The sequence below is a fragment of the Ochlerotatus camptorhynchus genome, unplaced genomic scaffold (genome assembly GCF_037179485.1).
Source record: "Ochlerotatus camptorhynchus isolate MF236.1 unplaced genomic scaffold, CSIRO-AGI_Acam_v1.1 ptg000220l, whole genome shotgun sequence".
NCBI classification, from domain to species: Eukaryota; Metazoa; Arthropoda; class Insecta; order Diptera; family Culicidae; genus Ochlerotatus; species Ochlerotatus camptorhynchus.
The window spans coordinates 5,621,330-5,641,886 of record NW_027040710.1 but is presented as its reverse complement, the minus strand read 5'-3'; the positions used below and the strand labels follow the sequence as shown (position 1 = coordinate 5,641,886).

Sequence of the window (20,557 nt, the reverse complement as noted above, 5' to 3'; positions counted from 1 at the left end):
ATGACAAATGAGAACATCTAAAATAAGAAGCAGTAAAAATCGTTGAATTGTTCATTTTTTAAACTGAATTTGAAAGAATTAATAAAACACACTCGATTCAGTCCAATGTAAATGAAAAGAATCATAAAATTGATACTGAACCCCAAATTTTCAAACGTTGAATGTGAACATTCACAGATTTTGAGTGGTGCCAGTATTGCACGAATCCGACGATATATCTCGCCCTCTCATTTTTGGAGAGTCGATAGAATATTATAGGGCAGGTGTGGGATGAGCAGGATGACCAGTGAACCGGGAAATTGGGACATAGCCGGGAATTTCAATGAAAAATCGGGGAAAAAAAATTCCTAATCTATTTTTCAGAAAAAAAAAAAGATTTTGGGACTTTGTCAGGGATAACAAATTATTTCAGATGATATTAAAGGTAGTTTTAGAAAGCGCTCTAACAGACTTTCACTCCAAGTCACTTTTGTGAGTTTAAATTCAGGGTAGAATTTTTAAGTAAATCTGTGCAGAATTGCAAATCGATTGTGAAGATCACAGTGTCGTAACCGGACCGAGGTTTCCAGCCTCGGTAACGGCTACACGAATCCGCGATGCTGCTATTCCTGCAGCTGCTGTCGCTTCTGCTGGCTTTCACAAGTTTCGTTTGCGTGTTTAGAATTAAAGGTTTTTGCAGTTTCGTCGTGGAATCGATACATTCTATCAGTAGATGGATTTTGTAGTCCAGCTGTCACCAAAAAAACATTATTTTTCACTGAGCATTGACTAAAATGGCTACTTCGATTTTTTTCTTTCGTACTGTTTCATTTCAGTTGCACGCATCCCCATGACAATTTAAAGCACCCTAGTATCCAATGCAATCCCATTAGGAATCCCATATATTTTTTTTATCCTTACTCTATTTTCGTCAAGACGACAAATTCAAAAAACTCTCTTCAATTACATTATTTTTACAGGCAAGCATGGTAGAATAAAATTCATCTGAATGAGTGTCGTTCCCCCTGGTTTTACCGGGTTTTTTCTTCTCTTGGTGCTGGCGTTCTGCCTTCCGGAGGATGCACGCAAATGAGGTGTCAGGCAAAAATTCGGTGCAAATGAAAAACTTCGCGTGTGATTCAAAATGTCGTGTTCGGTTGTAAAAACAACGCGGAAGATTTTTTCGAATACCGCGAGTGAACAAACCGGTGCTTTTTCGGAGGCAGAATTTGGTGAGATACTTCTGATTTATAATCAATCATAAATGCATGTTTCCATATATTACTAAATACGCGCCAGATTTCGAAACATCACATTTCGAAATCTGGAAGTGTGTTTGCAGTACCATTATTCATATGATAACGGTAGTGTTTACATGCGGGGCTTATTGTATGTGAAAGTAACCTCGGAATGGATGTGAATTACCAGGTATTCTGAAATGGGTTGCTGAATCTGCAGTAGAGCTATCGCTTTCTAACTCCCGGACTAAACTTGCTTTAAATTATTACATCAAGGATTTTTGTAAGCAAATTTCTTCCATAATACCACTGTCGGCCAGTCGGGGTTAGATTGAACACACACACATACACACTATTGAAAAATACACAAATGTCCAACTGTTGCAATGGTGATCAAAATTATCACCTATTGCCTGCAAACAGCGCATTCCCTAACTCAAATTGCTTCCGAATTTCGAACAATCGAAATTTTTCACTAATAACGAGTTAAGAATTTAATATTTACTATACTTTTGCTGTGACATCATAACTACCTTTCGTAATCCTACGTCAAATCTACGGTCGTGTCTTGGATACAACCTCTTACTTTTTCCATATTAGAGAGTGGTATAGATTTTTCTCCTTTACGATTTACGGTTTAGCGACTTGCAGTCAATTTAATTTACCTATCATTATGTTCAAACTTTCTTACAAATTTCTCCTTTACTTTACTTAAATCTTGGTTTTTTTTAGTTAGGAAGGTTCCGATCCTACGCATTGTAGTTTCATTTTTATACCTGTGATCTTGACATTTTTACATAGGGGATGAGTACTTTAAGGGGGTTAGATTTTGATAAGATCTTTAGTAGGAATGACACGCACATTGTAGTCGAAATACGTATCTGTCATAGATACCAAAACCAACTAATTCACTAGTTTACGAGGGTTGATCATATTTAACCATCTGAAATTATTATTTCACTGAACATCGTCAAAAAACAAAAAAAAAAACATTTGTTTACATTCATATGAGCGGTGAATTGGAGATCTAACAACGGTCAAGGGTTCCCTTCACTGCTCACTCAAAAAGTAAACTTAAAATAGACATTACCTCAATACCTCAATAACTTTCAAACTTGCTATAGGGGTAGGAGAAGCATAGTGAACAGGTGGAATATTATGAGCATCCCGCACTTCAAACTGAAACCCCCAACTGTTCAAAACAATTTAACTGGTAACATCATATAGATATTGAACCTGCCACCAGCAACCCGCAACGAACAACCATAAATCTAAGCCCCTAACTATGCCCCTCCTTTCCCTATAATACAATAAATGGCAAGAAAAGAAAGAAAATAAAAGAAAAATATTTCCTTTACGGCATGAGCGGTGAGTGGAACCCCTGTCCCGAAATCAATTTTAACAGCATTGTTTTGGATGTTTTACATTTTTTTTCCTTTATGATGATAACCTTCAGCAATCAAGTGTAAAAATATGCTCAATATATTAATCATTTTACTAACAATTGGCGATGACGGCACCGTCGAAAAATTTACTCTCTCAGCAAATTTAGACAGTTTCTTATGGGAATTTTCGGTGGAGTGAAAGGATAGTACAAAGTCCGCCATGTTTCACACACAGTCTGACGTTTGCTTATGGATTTTCTCATAGGAGTAAAGAGCTACATAGTCGCCGTCAACGCCAATGGGCGCTTGATTTTGATAAAGTGAGCGGTGTAAGGGCACCAGATTGTATAATTCTGCTATACGTATCTCAAAATTGATCGTACAGCAGTACTTAAATTTAAGAAAAACGGCTCTAAAAGCACACAAGTGACTCAGCATACATTTATTAATTATTGGCTCAGTATTTGACATATTTGGTTGAGTTTACAAGAAGTTAGAACAATTTAAGGAAAACGCCTTTTTCTTGAAAAACCTTATTTTCTTGAAATAAAATAAACATAACTAGAAATTTAGCTCATTTTAAGTCCGAATAAAGATTATTGATCTCCCACTAATTTAACTAAAATTCGTTCACTAGGTAAAAAGTTGAAAATCGAGCGTTTTACTAAAATAAATCTAACTTCATACAGGCTCCTTCAATAAAGACCAAAATCATAGCAATAAATCAATAAATATCGGTTCAATCACCAGCCACGATTATAATATTATTATTTACAATACGAACAATTTTTATGTTCGAATCAGTTGCTTCAAAATGTGGTAGAAATTAGCGAATAACTAAGAGAAATAAAGCATATTTAAACAATTTAAGGAGAAAATGTTATTAATGATTGTACTTTTTTACTCTACTCACTAATAATCATGAACAGCTTTTTAGTGGTAGAGATGCTTAAGGCAAACTTACGATAACCGTAACTTTTGACGATAGAACGATTTCGTCGTAGAATTTTAAGAAATACAACTGGAAAAAATGCTAAGCAACTGGAAGCCAATGCCTATTTGAAGCAGTTGGAGTAATATTGCAGATTATTTTTAAGAAGCGTTTGCTCAAGCTTATTTTCAAATGCAGAAATTGTGAAAAAATACTCTATATTTTCAGACAAAAATAGGATGGATAATTATAGAATGCTTCAAGAAGAAAAGCAAAGCAAAACCAAGCTTGTGGCGGTGGTGGTGGCGGTTTTGATCCCCAGCCTTGTCCGACTCTTTTCGGATAGTTGCTAAATGCGATGGAAGGATGGATAGTATCGGATCTATCTGTTCCTCAATCGACGAGATCAAGAGTGGGAGCAGTAGACCGTAGGTATATATAAATATGGCGCATCTCACCGACTTCGAGTTGGTTGATGATGTGGTTTTATTATTATAGGCCAAATCGTTAATTGTCAAAACGAACAACCTTTTCAGCTTTTTATAACAAGTTTACAATATTATTGCAGCCACACAGTTCGAAAAAGTAGTGTAAATTTATGTTCAGTATAATGCACATAAATGGAGCGTCACAGATCACATAAGTTTACATTACATATCATGTAAAATTCTGAGGCATTTCATGCAATGTATCAAATATTGTATACAAAAGCCCATTGTTGTAAACAACATTGTTTACAAGTTGCTCGCTTGAGTGAAATGAAATACAAGTTTACGTGAATGAATGTTTACATCACTATTAAAATTCAGAATTTCTATCTGTGCAGACTTGGGACTGAGAGCGACACCGGTGTATGCATCAGGAGGCCTAAGACTGCCTACACAGATAGAAATTCTGAATTTTAATAGTGATGTAAACATTCATTCACGTAAACTTGTATTTCATTTCACTCAAGCGAGCAACTTGTAAACAATGTTGTTTACAACAATGGGCTTTTGTATACAATATTTGATACATTGCATGAAATGCCTCAGAATTTTACATGATATGTAATGTAAACTTATGTGATCTGTGACGCTCCATTTATGTGCATTATACTGAACATAAATTTACACTACTTTTTCGAACTGTGTAGGAGTTTACGAAATTGGAGTTACAGAGGAGATCATACGTCAACGGTTTACAATTTGTGCTTGGTGACCTCACAATTTTCATCGATGTCATTAGTATATGATATAAACAAAAAATTCAGAACATGGACGTGTGTAGAAAGTGAACGTGGATCAGCCAAACATTACGAACGAGCAAAAACTAAATCTGCGAGCATGCGCTAGTTTGGAATCTGGCATCAGGAAATCCCAGCAGAAGCAGACCAATGGTTTCACGGCGGTGGCAGACTCATGGGTTCACCCACTATGGAAGTCTTTCATGTTGGCCCTATCTACCTGTGGGTCTCAGGATACATAATTAGTGAGAATATGGATCAACTTTATTTATGTACACGGTAACCGCAATACTGACTATAAAGTATGCATTTTTGAGAGAAAATGGGACTGTCCATTAAAAGAGTAAAATTTTACTCTTAAATGAGTAATTCTTACTACAGAAATAAGTAAAAGCTTTTAACTTGTGAATAACAGTTACTCATAAATGGGTAAAATTTTTACTCATTTAATGGGTAGTCCCATTTTCCCTCGAAAATGCAAGCTTTGTATTCATTATTGCGTACTTTATAGTCATTACTAAGTATTTTGCGGTTACCGTGTACATACATATATTTTTATTAAGAATCCATTTTTGCATTCCAAATTAGCGAAGGAACCTGTTTTGCTTACAGTTTTGATATTCTTTAGATGAAGTAAATCTTGTGTTTGGTTGCACTAAATTACACTCAATTTAATACACTGACAATAAAGAACTTTAGGATTTCAGTTGAAAAATTGCGGTCTAAGAAGTTCGAATCGAAATTGCAGCCAAAATATGCTCTATATCAAGGAGTACCAGAACGGCTGAATAAAAGCTGGATTGTCGGGGGTTTCCCTCACAAATTTACTATTCAGTCAACATTTTTTATTTGGTTGGGAGTTCCAATAGGATCAAAACACCATATAGAAGATATCTTGTAATATTTCATGAAATTTGATAGAAAACCTGACATTCCCAGGATTAACAGGTGCATGTAAGTTCAAGACTCCCGTGGATTCCAGAAAGTTAATTTACCCACTACAAAGGAACACAAATTTAACGAACATAACATTAAAGAAAACAAAACCTATAAGTCTTTCTTACCAATGAGCTACTCCTTCTATTAACCTGCAGCTGACTCAGGTTCAAGCCGACGTCGATAGACTGAGTAGTTATGTAATTTTTTTTTTTTCGATTATGCAACAAGGAAGGGACAGTTGGCAGAACCGCAGGTAAACATTACAAATGTTCGGAAGCGGTAGTCACGAGCCGTAGTCGAATTTTCGTTTGTGAGCAGGGGTGCGTGCACGTATGAGGAGAAAAACAAAGTCAGAAAGGATTTTAATGTATAACACATGTATAACAGAGACATTACATTTCAGTTCTGGGAAAAGATTACAAATCTAATGATGTGCATCCAGTGCACGTGTATAGAGAAGCATTACAGTGAAGCGAATAAGGGCATGCAGTTTTGGAATGAAATAGAGTTAGAAAAAGAGATAAAGAAGAGCAAACAAGCTCCAGAGTTACAGCCACACTTTGTTAGTCTACTTTGGATAGTGGAATTTCGATAAAAAAAAAGCCTAATATGAGAGATTGATGTCGACAGATAATTTTGAAACGTACCCCGGCTGTATTCTCCATGGAATTGTACACCTTTCGGGTGTCGATGCAATTAGGTCAGACATTGCAGAATCAAAGACGTGAATTGCGTGTGAGCGAGAGAAATAAAAGTTATGAATAAAAGAACAATGTATGTATGTACAAAAAGTTGCTGTTAATAATAATCGTGGAAAAATCTAATGTGCGCATGTGATCAGAGGAAAGATTATCTAAGAAAATCGTGTTCAAATCTTACGCTTCTCACTCCTTGATACGGCAGGGCCTCCGTTTCGTCATCAACGCCAACGCTGCCAAAGGGTATAGCCATTAGATTCATTCCTGCAAATGTTTCTGGACAACATTGACATTTTTATACTTACGGAATTTTCAACCAATTGAGAAGGAAGTTCGCAGCACCTCCCTGGATGATGACGGTAGCGATCACGATGAGCGAAGTGGTGGTGAGCATTGCTTGCCGTGCATCGGATACGGTATTTCTAATCGCCAAAGCAAACGACATTGCTCCTCTGAGACCTAGAATGGAATTATTGCAGTTATCTTCTATATAGACAATAACACCTGTCTGGTTTGACTGACCTGCAAAGAAAAGCATATGCTGAAAGTTCCACGAAATCTTTGGTTTTCTAGCAATGTTCAGCAATGCTGACAGTGGATAGATGTTCACAGCCCGACCTATAGCTGCACAAATCTGCAATACAAAATGGGAATTTAATTTATGTGTAGGCCTGTCCACAGGAATTCCTTTATTTTTTGACTAGCTCTCTTTGTGAGTTTCTTAGAATTTTTGTTCTCGTGAATTTTTACAAAATAAATTATGTAAAATTACTCTTAAATGTATTAGGGACATTTTAAAATAGGAATTACTTTGAAAACTTTGCAGAACAATTCCATTGAGTGTTTCATAAGCACAACTGTTGGAAATAGGTATCAAAGCGAGAAATAAACTTACAAATCCTGTAAATATGAACAACGGATCGAATCGATGCTTCGGGAAGGTAAACATCGACACTCCAATGTACGAGAAAATGAAGTTCTCTGCCAGGAAGTTTAGCAGTTCAAATATCTGTTTCGTTCGGGATCGCGAGTCGTCTGATAGATTGTTGTACGTGTAGTGAGCTTGACAAATGCCGCAAAATAGCACAGCGACGACACCTGTAAACCAAATGATTGTGTTATTAAAATACAAATGTTTAAACAATAAAGATACAGTACCAGTTAACTCCGCAGCCTCCGCTATCAGAAAGGTACTGTACGACATCAGTACGAACAAAGCCGACTCCAGGAGAGGGAAGTCCCGGATGTGGGTAAACTTGGTCATCAGTGCCGTTATGCAGCCCATAGATGCACCGATCAGTAGCGAGAAGAAAAACACACTGAAGAAATCGCCCAGCGACCGTAGGAAGGCGTGACCCTCGAAGCCACCGGTGCTTGAGTAGTGTTCTCCATAGTTTTGTATAGCACTGAAAACGATAAAAAAATAGTGGGAAACTGACCATCTGTGATTCAGAGATTCCTCAGAACTTACCCGCTCAGCACAAGCGAAACCGCGTCGTTCAGCACACTCTCGCCGAACACCAAAGCGTATAGATTTACGTCGACGTGAATGTCGCTAAATATCGCTAATATTGTCAATGGATCAGTCGGTGAGATCAGCGCCCCAAAATAGAGCGTATCCAGAAAGGTGAAACTTTCACTCAGCTTTGGCATCATTTGCACAAACCCGTACATCAATGCCCCGATTAGGAAAGCCGACAGGGTCGTACCGATTATGGCAAAGGTTAAAATGGCTCCCAGATTGCGGAAAAAGTATTTCTATCAATAATAATTTTCAGCATTACTTTATATGCATCGGAAAATACGGAGAAAATAGTTGTATTTACCCTCTTCAAACTGTATCCCGCGTGGAAAATGATCGGTGGTAAAATGATATTAAAGAAGATCTCCGGATCAAAGGTTGCCTTTAGATCTATTTCGTTCTCCTCTAGCTTGGCAACCTCCCCCCGGAAGCTGTAGGAGTAGGTCTTGTTGGCACGTATGGGAGTGGTCCCCTCCTTCGGCAGTTTGCCCGGGAATACCAACCACAGGCTGTCCGGTGGGAGGCTCTGGTTGAATTTGGCTTCCGGTTCGGGCTCGGCCACCATGTGGGTGATGGGAGTCTTTGTGCCGGCATAGCGAATGATGGCTCCAACAATGAGACCTGCAAGGAACAAACGAAAAGAGATATTGAGTTGATAAGTTGCATAGGTAAAAACATCCATATGATTCGCAAATGCTGCCAATGCTGTAAAGAACATATTCAGAAAATGTATAGTTTGGATTTGGCTATTTACCAAACATTTACACTGCCTATAATCGCATGTCAGTCCATATTTTAAAAAAATCCTCGGATGGGTATCGACGTAATGAAGAAAAATAAATTCCCTGATATTTCCTGATTTTCCAGTCGATTTTCTTAAAAACTGTAGATATAGGAAACCACTTACATTTTACTAAATTCATAAGTTTAAAACATGCATGTTGATTAGTGATTTTTCCGGTTGTCTTGAAGTTAACCTTTGAATTCTTCTGAAATTTTATTTAGAATTCTTCTCAGAATTCGCATGGAGTTTACTGAAAATTGCGTATTTTCCGTAAATTTTCCTCAAAATTATCATTAGAATACCCTTGAAAATTTTATTAGAATCACTTAAGAATTGTACCCTCAAAATTGATATTTTTTGGCAAGATTTTCTTTGAATTCTCTTTTAAACTCACTATTAAGTATCCTTATAATTTTCATGAATTCGCCGCTCTTTTGGACCTATCATCAGAATTCAATACCCTTGGAGATCTTCTCGGAATTTCCTTGAAATTTGCATCATAACTCTCTTGAAATTATTCTCAGAACTTGTTTGGAATACTAATTGAAATTTAAACAGGAATCTCGCTCGCAATCGTCATGGAATCCTCCTCAGAATTACCTAAAAATTTCCCCAGAACTCTCTTTACAATTTGCCAGAAATTTTACAATGTCCAGAATTCCGACTATCAAAAACGTAACCCTAGCGGTGCTGGTGGTAAGCTTGACTGCCTCTGACTCCAAAGGGCCTGGGTTAAAACGCAGTCGGCGCCGCCGGGATTTTCTGAGGCATAAAATCTCTGATCACGCCTTCCTTTGGAAGGAAAGTAAAGTCGTTGGTCCCCGGTTCATGAGTCTATTGATCGATAGCATTGGTACTCAATACCGAAAACAAGATCGACGGAAAACAAATCAAAGAAAAAAAATGTAACCCGATCAGTGGCGTCGCGTAACCTCACTTTTTACCTGTTCAACAACTTTGAAAACGTTATTTAGGGTCATGTTTACATTCAAATCAGTTTCAAAAGACATAGGATCTTCTAGTTTTACTTATTTGTATCCATTGAAACCAATATTGTTTTGTTTGTTTACGTTTTGAGAGTTGTTGAACATATAGAGGTTAGGGCGACGCCACTGAACCCGATACGGAACATGTTTTAGGTCGTCAAGGCATTGCTTGTCACTTAGAACCCTTTAAATCAATATTCAATATAATCAATTTAAAAAACTTCATCCAATCAAGACTACAATCCTACATTTTCATTGAATAGCTGATTCTTTGAGCTTATCAGGAAAACAATGAGTAACTAGAACTAAAAGTATTCGGGAAAATCATCTCTTTTCTTTACGATTTCATGGGCCCAACTAGATACAATGTTCACCCAGAGGCGCACCAATCCACTCGGAGGATAAATTTTGTCAGACCCAACTTGGTATAGCATCTATTAAGAGACGTACTGACCCATTTGTATGTTGAATTATGAAAACATGAATTCTTACAAACCCTCTGGATCCCACTTAAACTTTTCGATTAAGAATTATTTCACTGATTTTCCAGGCCCATAATAAGATTCCCTGTTTTTTCAGGCAAAGGGTACCACGATGAAATTGCCACACTATGAAATTGCTCTAACTTTTTAACCGTTGGGTAGAATTTAATGAAAATTTGGGTGGATTTAGTTCATAGTGCATTATTTACATCCTGCAAGTTTTAAAGTCCTGTGATCAAAACTCGCGGAAATGGAGTCGAAAGAACAGCTCGTGCGTGATAAAATCTTGCGCATTCATCACGAGAACAAGGATCTCTCGCATCGTTCCATCGCTTAAACGTTGGGAATCGCGAATTCCACGGTGTCGCGAGTGATTAAGCGGTTCGAGGAACGGTTGACCACCGATCGGAAGCCCAGAAGTGAAGGAAAAAGTATTCCGTACAACACCAAAAATCACAACCACGTAGTTGGGGCCTTCAACCGAAATCCGAACGCCTCCGTTAGGGATGTGGCTAAGAAGCTGCACCTAAGCCGAAGTTTTGTCCAGAAGGCCAAAACTAAGGCTGGGCTTCGAACGTTCAAGGTACAAAAGGCCCCTAATTGCGACGAGAAGCAGAACAAGTCCGCCAAAACCTGTGCCAGGAAGTTGTACCTCAACATGCTGATGAAAGTTGAATGCTGCATCATGGACGACGAAACATATGTGAAGGCCGACTTCAAACAGATCCCCGGCAACCTGTTTTTCACGACCAAGGATAAGTTCAGCGTTCCGGAGCATGTCCGCACTCAGAAGATGTCCAAATTTGCGAAGAAATTCCTGGTTTGGCAAGCCATCTGCACGTGCGGGAAGCGGAGTGCACCTTTCGTGACCCAGGACACGATGAACGGACAGGTGTACATAAAAGAGTGCCTCCAGAAGCGGCTGCTTCCTCTCCTGAAGGCCCACAACGTCCCAACAATCTTCTAGCCGGGTTTGGCCTCATGCCACTACTCCAAGGACGTGCTGAAGTGGTATGCGGACAATAAGGTCAATTTCGTGCCGAAAATGTTCAACCCTCCCAACATTCCGGAGCTCCGCCCCATCGAGAAGTACTGGGCGATTATGAAGCAGCACCTTCTTAAACGACCTAAGGTAGTGAAGACAGTCGAGGAACTGAAGAAAGTATGGGTTTACATGCAAAAAACGGTTGATTCACAGGTTGTGCAGAATCTTATGGCCGGGGTTAAGGCCAAGGTGCGGGCATTTGCGTATGGACTGTAAATAAAATACGAGTAAAATGGTAAAATGAAGTTTAATAGTTATTTCTCAATCCCTGAAAATTTGATGGCAATCGGATGAAAACTCGAATTTTGCGAATCAATTTTGTGTGTGGCAATTTCATCGTGGACACCCTTTAGTCGACACCCTGTGAATGATTTAACAGCCTATGAATATACCCAATAATAATAAAAACAATTAACAACGAAACCAGTCTTGGTATTAGTTTCAAGACAACTCTTTGCAGAAGACTGGTTCCACACGGGAAAACAAAAAAACATTCGTCACAACCATAGAACGAAGACAAAGCAAATAAATGGTATGAATTTGATTAAAGATGCTAAGGCCGAATGATCATGACCTTACAACAAACATAACAAAACCGAGCTACGTATCAATATTGAAGAAAGTAAAACGAAATATATTTATCTTAGGATTCTTTTGGCAAACAGTACATGAAATGGAACACACAATACAAAGATTTATTTGTTTTAATTTGCTAAAATTCAAAACGCATTCCTACAGATCGGGTTAAATCAGATGAATCATCATCTATCGGAGTTGTTTTGTTGAGCTATCCACGCATTATCCTCCGTCGCGAGAAGTGAATATAGTTCAGAAGGAGTACAATACCTATCAGAAAGCTTTCAACACAAGTAATATTCGCATAGCACAACTTAATCAACAACAGCAACCTGTTTGGTAGCTTAACTAGCCGCTTTTCGTCGATTAGACATGTTGTTGAACTCTTGTTGGTTGGTTGTGCTTGTGCTGTGTCCAGTTTTCGGTAGGGATATAACCTTTACATAGTTTAATTGAAATTGATCTAATTAGCATATTCGTTGATACAGGTCACTTAGAAGATGAATTGGATATCAGTGACCTGATTTTCACCAGGAAGATCCCGAGGGATTACTACGATCGTTTAGATCTGGCAGGTATGTGGAGACATTTTGTTTTCTTTGGCTTTATTACATCCCCACTGGCAGGGTAACTTCCATTCATTTTGTTGTACAGTTCATTAGTATTATTGTGTGGCAAGTAGAATCATACTCTATGCCCAGGGAAGTCGAGAAATTTTCCAACACGAACAATTCTTAGATCGCACCGGGAGTCGAACCCAGTTACCTCCAGCATGGCCTCTTGACATATAGCTGCACCTTTAACGACTGAGCTAAGGGAGGCCCCATGAGACATAGCAGCAACAATAACAGGTGGCAGAATTGAATTAATAATACTTTTTTATGTGAGCTGTGTAGATTGTCACTCTCGATTCCATGACCGGCGAGTGGAAATGTATCAGAAGGCCGTTTTCGGTGGAACCAAGGCCAATGAAACCGAATTTCCACACATGGCCGTTGTCGGATGGACCAACGCGGACAAAGGTATAGATTGGGGATGTGGAGGTTCATTGATTACGAAGCGTTTTGTATTGACGGCCGCTCATTGTATGCAGAAAAACGAGTACGAGTTGTGTAATCATGTGTAAACAACTGTATGACTAATCGATTTCTAAATTTGGTCATAGACAAACTCCAACCGTTGTCAGACTAGGAGACGTTGATCTTGCATCGAGTGATGATGATCGGTATTCTCAACAGTTCAATGTGAAAGATACGATACGTCATCCACAACATTCATTCAAACAAAAGTATTTTGACTTGGCACTGATTGAGCTAGACAGAGATGTTATGTAAGTGATAATGGCTGGCCTATATGGGTTAGTCAGTGTAATATTATTACCTCATGTTGGTTCTCTTTTATTAAGTTTAACGCCGGGAGTCTGTCCAGCATGTTTGTGGCATGAGGAAACCTTTCCTTATGCATACCTGGACGTTGCAGGGTACGGAGCGACTGGATTCGCTGAAGACACCAGCCCTAATCTATTGAAGGCTACACTTTCTCCTGCTGATCATGAAATGTGTGTCAAATCTTATCCCAGCGATAGAAGATTGCCACAAGGAATTACCGGTGATCAGCTGTGTGCAGTTGGAGCCCACAGTGATACCTGTCCTGGAGACTCCGGAGGTCCGTTACAAACGACACTTCGGACGTACCATCGGAAGGTGGCTTTTCTCGTGGGAGTTACCTCGTTTGGAAGTGCTTGTGGTCTCGGTATTTATGGCGTGTATCAAAAGGTTGCTCCACATATCAAGTGGATTGAATCAGTCGTCAAGGAATCTTTGGATCCTTTAAGTATGAATGATGCAGAACTATTCAATGCCATAGAATTCACTATATTTACTTTTTAGCATGCGTTAAAAACTACGAGAACTACTTGGTGCAGGAGCAACTTGGTCAGGAGTACGAAGCTGTCGGTTCGTATTTCAGTCGAGTCTACCTTCACTGGAAAAATCCCTCGGGTGAACCTAAGTGTGGCGGTACACTCATAGACTACAATACTGTTGTAACATCTGCTCATTGTACTCACAACTCTCGAGGAGAGCATCCAATTGCAATTTCGATTCTTGGGCAACGCAACCGAATTATAGATATCCAAGTGCATCGCAAATTCGAACAGGGTCGATTTTACAACGACATTGCATTATTAAGATTGAAGAAGTATCTGCGCGACTCAGATATCATAGCACCGCCATGTTTACCCTATACTAGTGCGATAGATGCCTTTGTAGCACCGAACAATTCAGTATCAATTCGCTTACCGAAGGAAGGACTCGAACCGAAGCTTCAAATATTTCTCGCCGCTAAAGCAATCTGCGGAAACGACGAAATCATCAAATGGCCAGAATATGCCGAAAAACTCCCCAAATTCCTGGGGAAATCTTTAAGCTGTTACAAAGCGGACTATAACATGGTGCCTGGATTGGCAGAGGTATTTTCGTGAATCAAAATAATATTATACACTCTCAAGATCCCTATTTCTAGGCTGACATCGGAGGTCCACTACTCAGCGCGGATGAATCGGTTCTATATGGTATCAATGTGCTGGCACGGGACGGGGGATCGTTCAGTCCTCTGATTACCTTGGATTTAGACCGCAATATACGCTGGATCGAAGAGTTTGTGCTAGATCGTAGCTGGGCTCCCAACCAAGGTGAACCAGAATCAGCAGAACATTTGGTGCGTGAAGAAGGTTCTGCCTGCGTAACTTTCGACAATAAACGGGGTCACTGTCGGGCGGCGCTACAATGCAGAGAGGAGCTTGAACGTTATCAACAAGGATGGGTGAAACCGACTATTTGCAGCTATCACCGTCGGAAGATGGTAATCTGCTGTCCACGAAGGTTTGAGAACACATCCCCAAGACGCCGAAATGGTTAGGATCTATTCGATAAGCGCTACTATATAACACTACTAATTGTCCATCTGCACTAATGAAATAAATCGATCTTCATTTAACAGTTCATTCAACCGATTCAACATGTTTCGGAATTTCTTTGATAGCGAATACTGAGAACAAGAATAACTCTACCGTTCATAATCTACTATTTCTCTAAATGGATTCCTTTTTCTCTTTTTTGATAACTTTACTGGATTGTTTGATGTGGCTTTTGCTAGCTAATTCAATCTTTTGTAGCACTGTATTGGCAAACTTCCGGAATAGCAACCCATCAACCCATGGACCGCGGACCAACGGCTTTACTTCCCTTTCGAAGGAGGGCGCCATCAGAGATTTTATGCCTCAGAAAATCACGACGGCGCCGATAGGGATTGAACCCAGGCCCGTTGTAGTGAGAGACAATCACGCTTACCAGTACACCACCGGTGCCGCTAAGTTATTCGTTTTCGATATAGGTAAATCGTACATATTGCTCTTCTCACAAGAAGCCTCATTCTATTAGGATGTTCCGCATTCCAGAGACTCGCCCTCTCATCAATTAAAATAGGTCTCACAAAAATCCTCTTTCAATTGCGATGTACACCGTTAAATTTGATAAAACGAAATGAAAATATAACACTACTTCTTGATGGCTATTCCGCCATACGAGTTTCAATGCCGTCCACACATTGAAACGTCATTGGATTCACTTCGGCTTACGGATGAAGGCAGAAAAAATTGATTCGTCTAACACCCCTCCTAAGTGCTTACGTATTATCGCATTGCCCTCAAGTGGATAACTGGTGCGTCTGCTAGAAAACTTTTCCCAGAACTACAAAATCGTGCAGCGGAGAAAAGAATAAAATTGGATGACAGCAGTTCCTTGTAATGGAATTGCTGCCAAAAATAGCCAATGAAAGACGACTGTTCAAAATAAAACTTCACAATCCAAAATTGCCATACATATGGTCCCTACAATTCAGCATATGAACAACAATCAGTTTTTAATCAGTCGGCAGCACTATTGAAAATGTACCTTCTAGCAACGACGATGAGATCATTCAACAACTGAAGGACACATTATAGAAAACTCGGATTCTTACTACTTTACTCACTTGTAAAGTTATTTAAAAAAAACAAATTTTCTCGATACCTGGCTGTCCGAGTAAACGAGCACCAAGTGGAAAAAGGCACACCAGGGAGAAAGCTGAGCGGAGCTTCTTTAGAAGAAGAGATTCATTTACGTGTTCGAAATTTAACAATAATGACGAAATAAGTCGTGCGTGTCCTAGAAAAGGGAATATGCAATAGGGTATATGTACCAGTTATGGCTATATGTTACAATTATGATGTGTTCCAATTATGGCATGTTTCAATTAGGCCTATAGAAATTCCATAGCCCATAATTGAAACATACCGTGATAAGAACGCCATAGCCTACCCTAACGAATAATGAATGAAGGTATTTTTTTTGCAACGCAGGCTAGTGCTGTGTAATTTACAAGAAACATATGCTATTTTTAAAGAGCAATATCCCGCAATGAAAATCAGGTTTTCCATGATCGCGAGCAACCGCCCTAAACATTGCAGTCCGGCAGGTACGAGCGGTACGCATACCGTGTGCGTGTGCATTTACCATCAAAATGTGAAATTGGTGTTCAAGATCCTTCAAGATAAAAATGAACTCATATCACGATATGATTTTCAAAAATATCTGCACTTGCTCAATAAACATTGGTTGATTTCGGTCTTAATGCGGAGTGGAATTATTTCGTCACATGCCCTGGTAAAGGTCCATGTGATGCATTGGGAGGAGTATTAAAAAGAAGCGCTGCATAAGCAAGTTTACAAAGCCATCTCATAACAATGGCAAATGAACTTTACACATTGGCTATTCCAAAACCAGTTTCGAAAGCAGGGGAAAGTAGTCAATACTAAGACAGCAGGACCAGTGAGTCAACGGGAATATCTTGATCATAAAAGTGTTCAAAATTCTTGTTATTTAAAAGATTATTTATTATTATATATTATTTAATCTCAACAACAAAACGCACATGCAATGAAATTCTTACTAGCGCATAGTAATAAGGTTTTATAATCAAAAGTGATGAAGATTAAATTGTGTTGGATACCACTATTTTACTATTTTTCATCAAACATACCAACGGTACATTTGAATCACTAATATGATGGAAGTATAAAAATTAATTACGAAGAAGTATACATGCAAGTGAATAACACGCATGAAACCATCGAAATAATGGTATTGAGAAATCTTCGGTGCTGTGGGATCTCCAGTTTTTGTAAGAAGGATAAAAAGTAGGGAACGTCAGTTAATTACGTCACACAAAAGGCCCATTTTCAAGCCCTCTCCCTTTGTGACGTTTTTTGTATGGATCGTCACGGTTTCCACACATCCCGCCTCTAAAAGCATGACGTAATTTATGATCGTTTCCATACTCGATAAACCACACGACCTCTCAAATATCATTTAAGGTGTGGTCGAACAATAATTTTATGATTTGAGCCATATTGAAACATGGCTCTTTCGGTTGCAGGCTACCGGGCAGGTATGACACGTGTCACTGCCGCTGGTTGCTGAGTTATTCTGTCTCAGGTTAATAACTAGTTTCCACAATCATCAGTTACTTCCGCCTTGAGTTATTACATTCAATCAAAGTGTTTTGTTACACGAGAACGATTTTCAGAGTTGGAGAAGAGGAAATGGTTCAGCATTTCAACAACATGTCTAGATAGAGCTGGAAATAGGGCGTAACAGCTCGCCCATGCAAAACCATCATCTTCATCGGATAGGAGAAGACTTACCCTACCCGATGGTTTAGTTGGTTTGCGTGGGCGTGCCTTGAATTCCTAGAAATCATCGCGAGAAGTCATTGTTTACAAAAGCTGTTACGCCCTAATTCCAGCTCTATCTAGATTTATTCAACTTGAAAATTTATTTTGTTTCACTGGTGGAAATTTCAGAGTGGTATCTCTAACCGTTTTTGAGTATTTACCGAAAAACAAATGGCCGGATGCGTACAATTCTAAGAAAATCATAAAGCAAACAAAAAAACGATAATTTCCATAGCTTTCTCGCTTTCCTATGACTGGTCCCGACACGAATGCCACGATGATGGTAAAGTGTCGTTAATAAATATTAATAATAATAATAATATGACTGGTCGTCATATCTAAAAAATTTCCCAGTATTTTTCGATTGGTTGAAATTCCCGGCAATTCGGAGGATTCTTTAGCTTGGGGACAAAATCGATCTTGTTGGCAGCATACCACTCCATAACCACCTTTGAGTAGTGGCAGCTGGCCAAATCGGGTCAAAAGATACCTCGCCCCTATGCTTGCGGATGAACGGCAATACACGCTTTTTCAGGCATTCTTCGATGTAAACTTGGGATGTCATCGTCGAGGATGTTTCGAGGCCACAACTACAAATCGCATGTCAAATCATGACCTTCTTCGAGAACTTGTCGGCAAACACGAACTTGAATCTTCCCGGCACATTCTCACGTCCAGTCCGGGAAGCTGCTTAAAATCAAGTTTGACGAATGTTTCGTCATCGATCAAACTGCAACCTTTTTGTTTCGTCAAAACACGGTCGTACAAGAGTTTTGCACGCTTTTTGGCCACGGAATTTTGCATCATGTGCCGGTTGGCTTTGTACGACTTGTATCCTTCCCTGGCAATTGCTTTTGTAAACAAACACGTCTAACACCGATTTCTCATGAATGAAAGCTCAATCTCGCGAACAAACTATACCAAATCAAATTAGAATCATCCCTCTACCTGTCTGTGTTATTAGTTTTTAAGATTGAGTTTTAATTCGCGATAAATCGGCGATTGGAATGTTTGTTTACAAAATCAATTACGCCCTAATCTCAAAGCTCTCCGGATATATTTCTGATCCCTTCAAAATTACTAAAGCTAATTCAACGACTGAAACCTTCAAGAGAGTGAAATTCTTACAAGTGCTGTATTCCGTCCTCTAAGGTATACAAGCTCTACGTTCCTGCGGCTTGCCGTTGTCGTATCGAAAGAGAGGAGGAACCTCCATCGGATTCGTGATGTCCATCGTTATTGGAGTTCACGTCGAGGTGCATGTTGTAGCGCTGAGCCTGATGCTTGGGCAATTACACTTGCAGCATCGACCCTATCCGAATATCCTGCATTCCAAGCTGGACGATCACTTCATTCGGCACATTTCAGTAGCGAGTATGCAACCTACGAATTACTCAATTACAAAAGCAACGATTTGAACCATAATTAAACATGTATCTCAATGTTCAAGGCCTGCCTAGTGAGGAACAATGAGACAAAAATTAACCTTTGCGTGCTTTCAACTTAGTATTCTTTGTAGATGCACTTCCACAGTTAATAATTGAAAGCTTTCGATGCCTGTACCATTTTTGCATTAATATAATTGTGTGGCAAGTACAATCATACTCTATGCCCAGGGAAGTCGAGACATTTTCTAACCCGAAAAAATCCTAGACCGGACCGGGAATAGAACCCAGCCACCTTTATAGCTGCACCTATACCGACTGAGCTAAGAGAGACCTATACCATTGAAATGGAGTCAAGGGCTTGTTTGTAGGTATCATCGAACAAATTTGAAAAATTGTTGAACAAAAACTATCTTACTGATGACTACTTCCCTCTACACTAGAGATCTTTTCAGAACTAGATTACAAAACAATGGATTGGAAAATAAAAACCCGTTATACTCGTGTAAAACAAATTCCGGGAATCCAATCATACCATAGTTTTAAGCCAGAAAATGAAAATTATATTATCGAGAAACGATTTTTTTTTATCGGCAGAAGAAAAGTATGAAAAACGTTGAAATTATCTCTAGAATTTTTAGTGTCACGAATACGTATAATATAAAAATAAATTTTGACTAATGAAAATAAAAAGGCATGTTTTTTATCATGACGTGTACTAAATTGACAAAAATCAATGTATTTTCTATGATCAAATTAGATTACTAGTGTCATATGTAAATTTTCTCCATGTTGTAAGAAACTCTTAAACTTATTCCCAATAAGAAAATTATGCACAGTTAATGGTCAAAGAAGTGATACCTCGAAATTTTATAATTGACGCGCATAGGGCAACAGAACGTGCCCTTCGATGAGGTTGACGATTTTATCCGGGACTTCTTTGCGTTTCAGGGCGCCCCACAGATTTTCGTGATTGAGTCGGTCTAAAGCTTATTCGTAGTCAATGAATACCAAATAGAGGGGATCGTTGACCTGCTCCAGGATGATGCAGAGCGTGACAATATGGTTCACATAAGATCTTCCGGCACGGAATCCTGTCTGCTGATCCCCCTTCTTAGTAACCTTCACTAAGACGCCCTTCATGCAGTCGTGGTGTTCCAGATATTACAGAATAGTTGATGCAACATTTGTGGGGATAGCATTGCATCAGCTTTGAGCATATCTGCTGATATGCGATCGATCCCGAGAGCCGTGTTGGATTTCACGGCGGTAGAGGAAATGCAACGGAGGTGCGACTCAAACAGCGTCTGACTAGCATCCAGTAGCTGAATAAGAAATGCTCTTCCCAGGAAGCTACAACTAAGACGGCAGCCCCATCACGGGGATAGGAGACTTTAGGCCAACCACCGGATATCTCCGAAATTTATAAATTGTTACATAAATTGTTCATACTAAAGAGTGTCTAGTATAAGAGGGAAGCGGATTAAAAAAAACTGCCTTTGTAACCTATGTCTAGGTTGTTTCTAGCAACGCTGCCAATGCAATCAAGATAGGCGCTGCTCGATTGGCTCTAGCTTTGACAGTTCGTTTGGCTCAACACCAGCCAGTC

General features: G+C 39.2%; 2 protein-coding genes across 8 annotated transcripts in view; one reads left to right on the top strand and one right to left on the bottom strand.

Annotated features, from left to right (window-relative positions):
• Window positions 1-20,557, bottom strand: part of Nhe3 (Na[+]/H[+] hydrogen exchanger 3) — an 84,146-nt gene that overhangs the window by 12,340 nt on the left and 51,249 nt on the right. For 3 of the 7 annotated variants that reach the window (XM_065225019.1, XM_065225025.1, XM_065225022.1), the window contains exons 2-10: window positions 8,222-8,538; window positions 7,867-8,153; window positions 7,554-7,801; window positions 7,291-7,493; window positions 6,918-7,029; window positions 6,701-6,854; window positions 6,577-6,628; window positions 6,345-6,374; window positions 5,823-5,882 (exon numbers count right to left, since the gene is read on the bottom strand). In XM_065225019.1, the coding sequence (XP_065081091.1) occupies window positions 5,823-5,882; window positions 6,345-6,374; window positions 6,577-6,628; window positions 6,701-6,854; window positions 6,918-7,029; window positions 7,291-7,493; window positions 7,554-7,801; window positions 7,867-8,153; window positions 8,222-8,538 (1,463 nt within the window). The remainder of the gene's footprint in view (window positions 1-5,822; window positions 5,883-6,344; window positions 6,375-6,576; window positions 6,629-6,700; window positions 6,855-6,917; window positions 7,030-7,290; window positions 7,494-7,553; window positions 7,802-7,866; window positions 8,154-8,221; window positions 8,539-20,557) is intronic. The other 4 variants (XM_065225023.1, XM_065225024.1, XM_065225021.1 and 1 more) reach the window with 3 other exon arrangements.
• On the top strand, window positions 12,180-14,709 carry LOC135703678 (serine protease 53-like). Its single transcript, XM_065224957.1, has 7 exons — window positions 12,180-12,214; window positions 12,279-12,365; window positions 12,687-12,891; window positions 12,956-13,120; window positions 13,196-13,623; window positions 13,680-14,260; window positions 14,314-14,709. Exons 3-7 carry the CDS (start codon window positions 12,722-12,724, stop codon window positions 14,707-14,709), a joined length of 1,740 nt encoding a protein of 579 aa, XP_065081029.1. The 5' UTR covers window positions 12,180-12,214; window positions 12,279-12,365; window positions 12,687-12,721.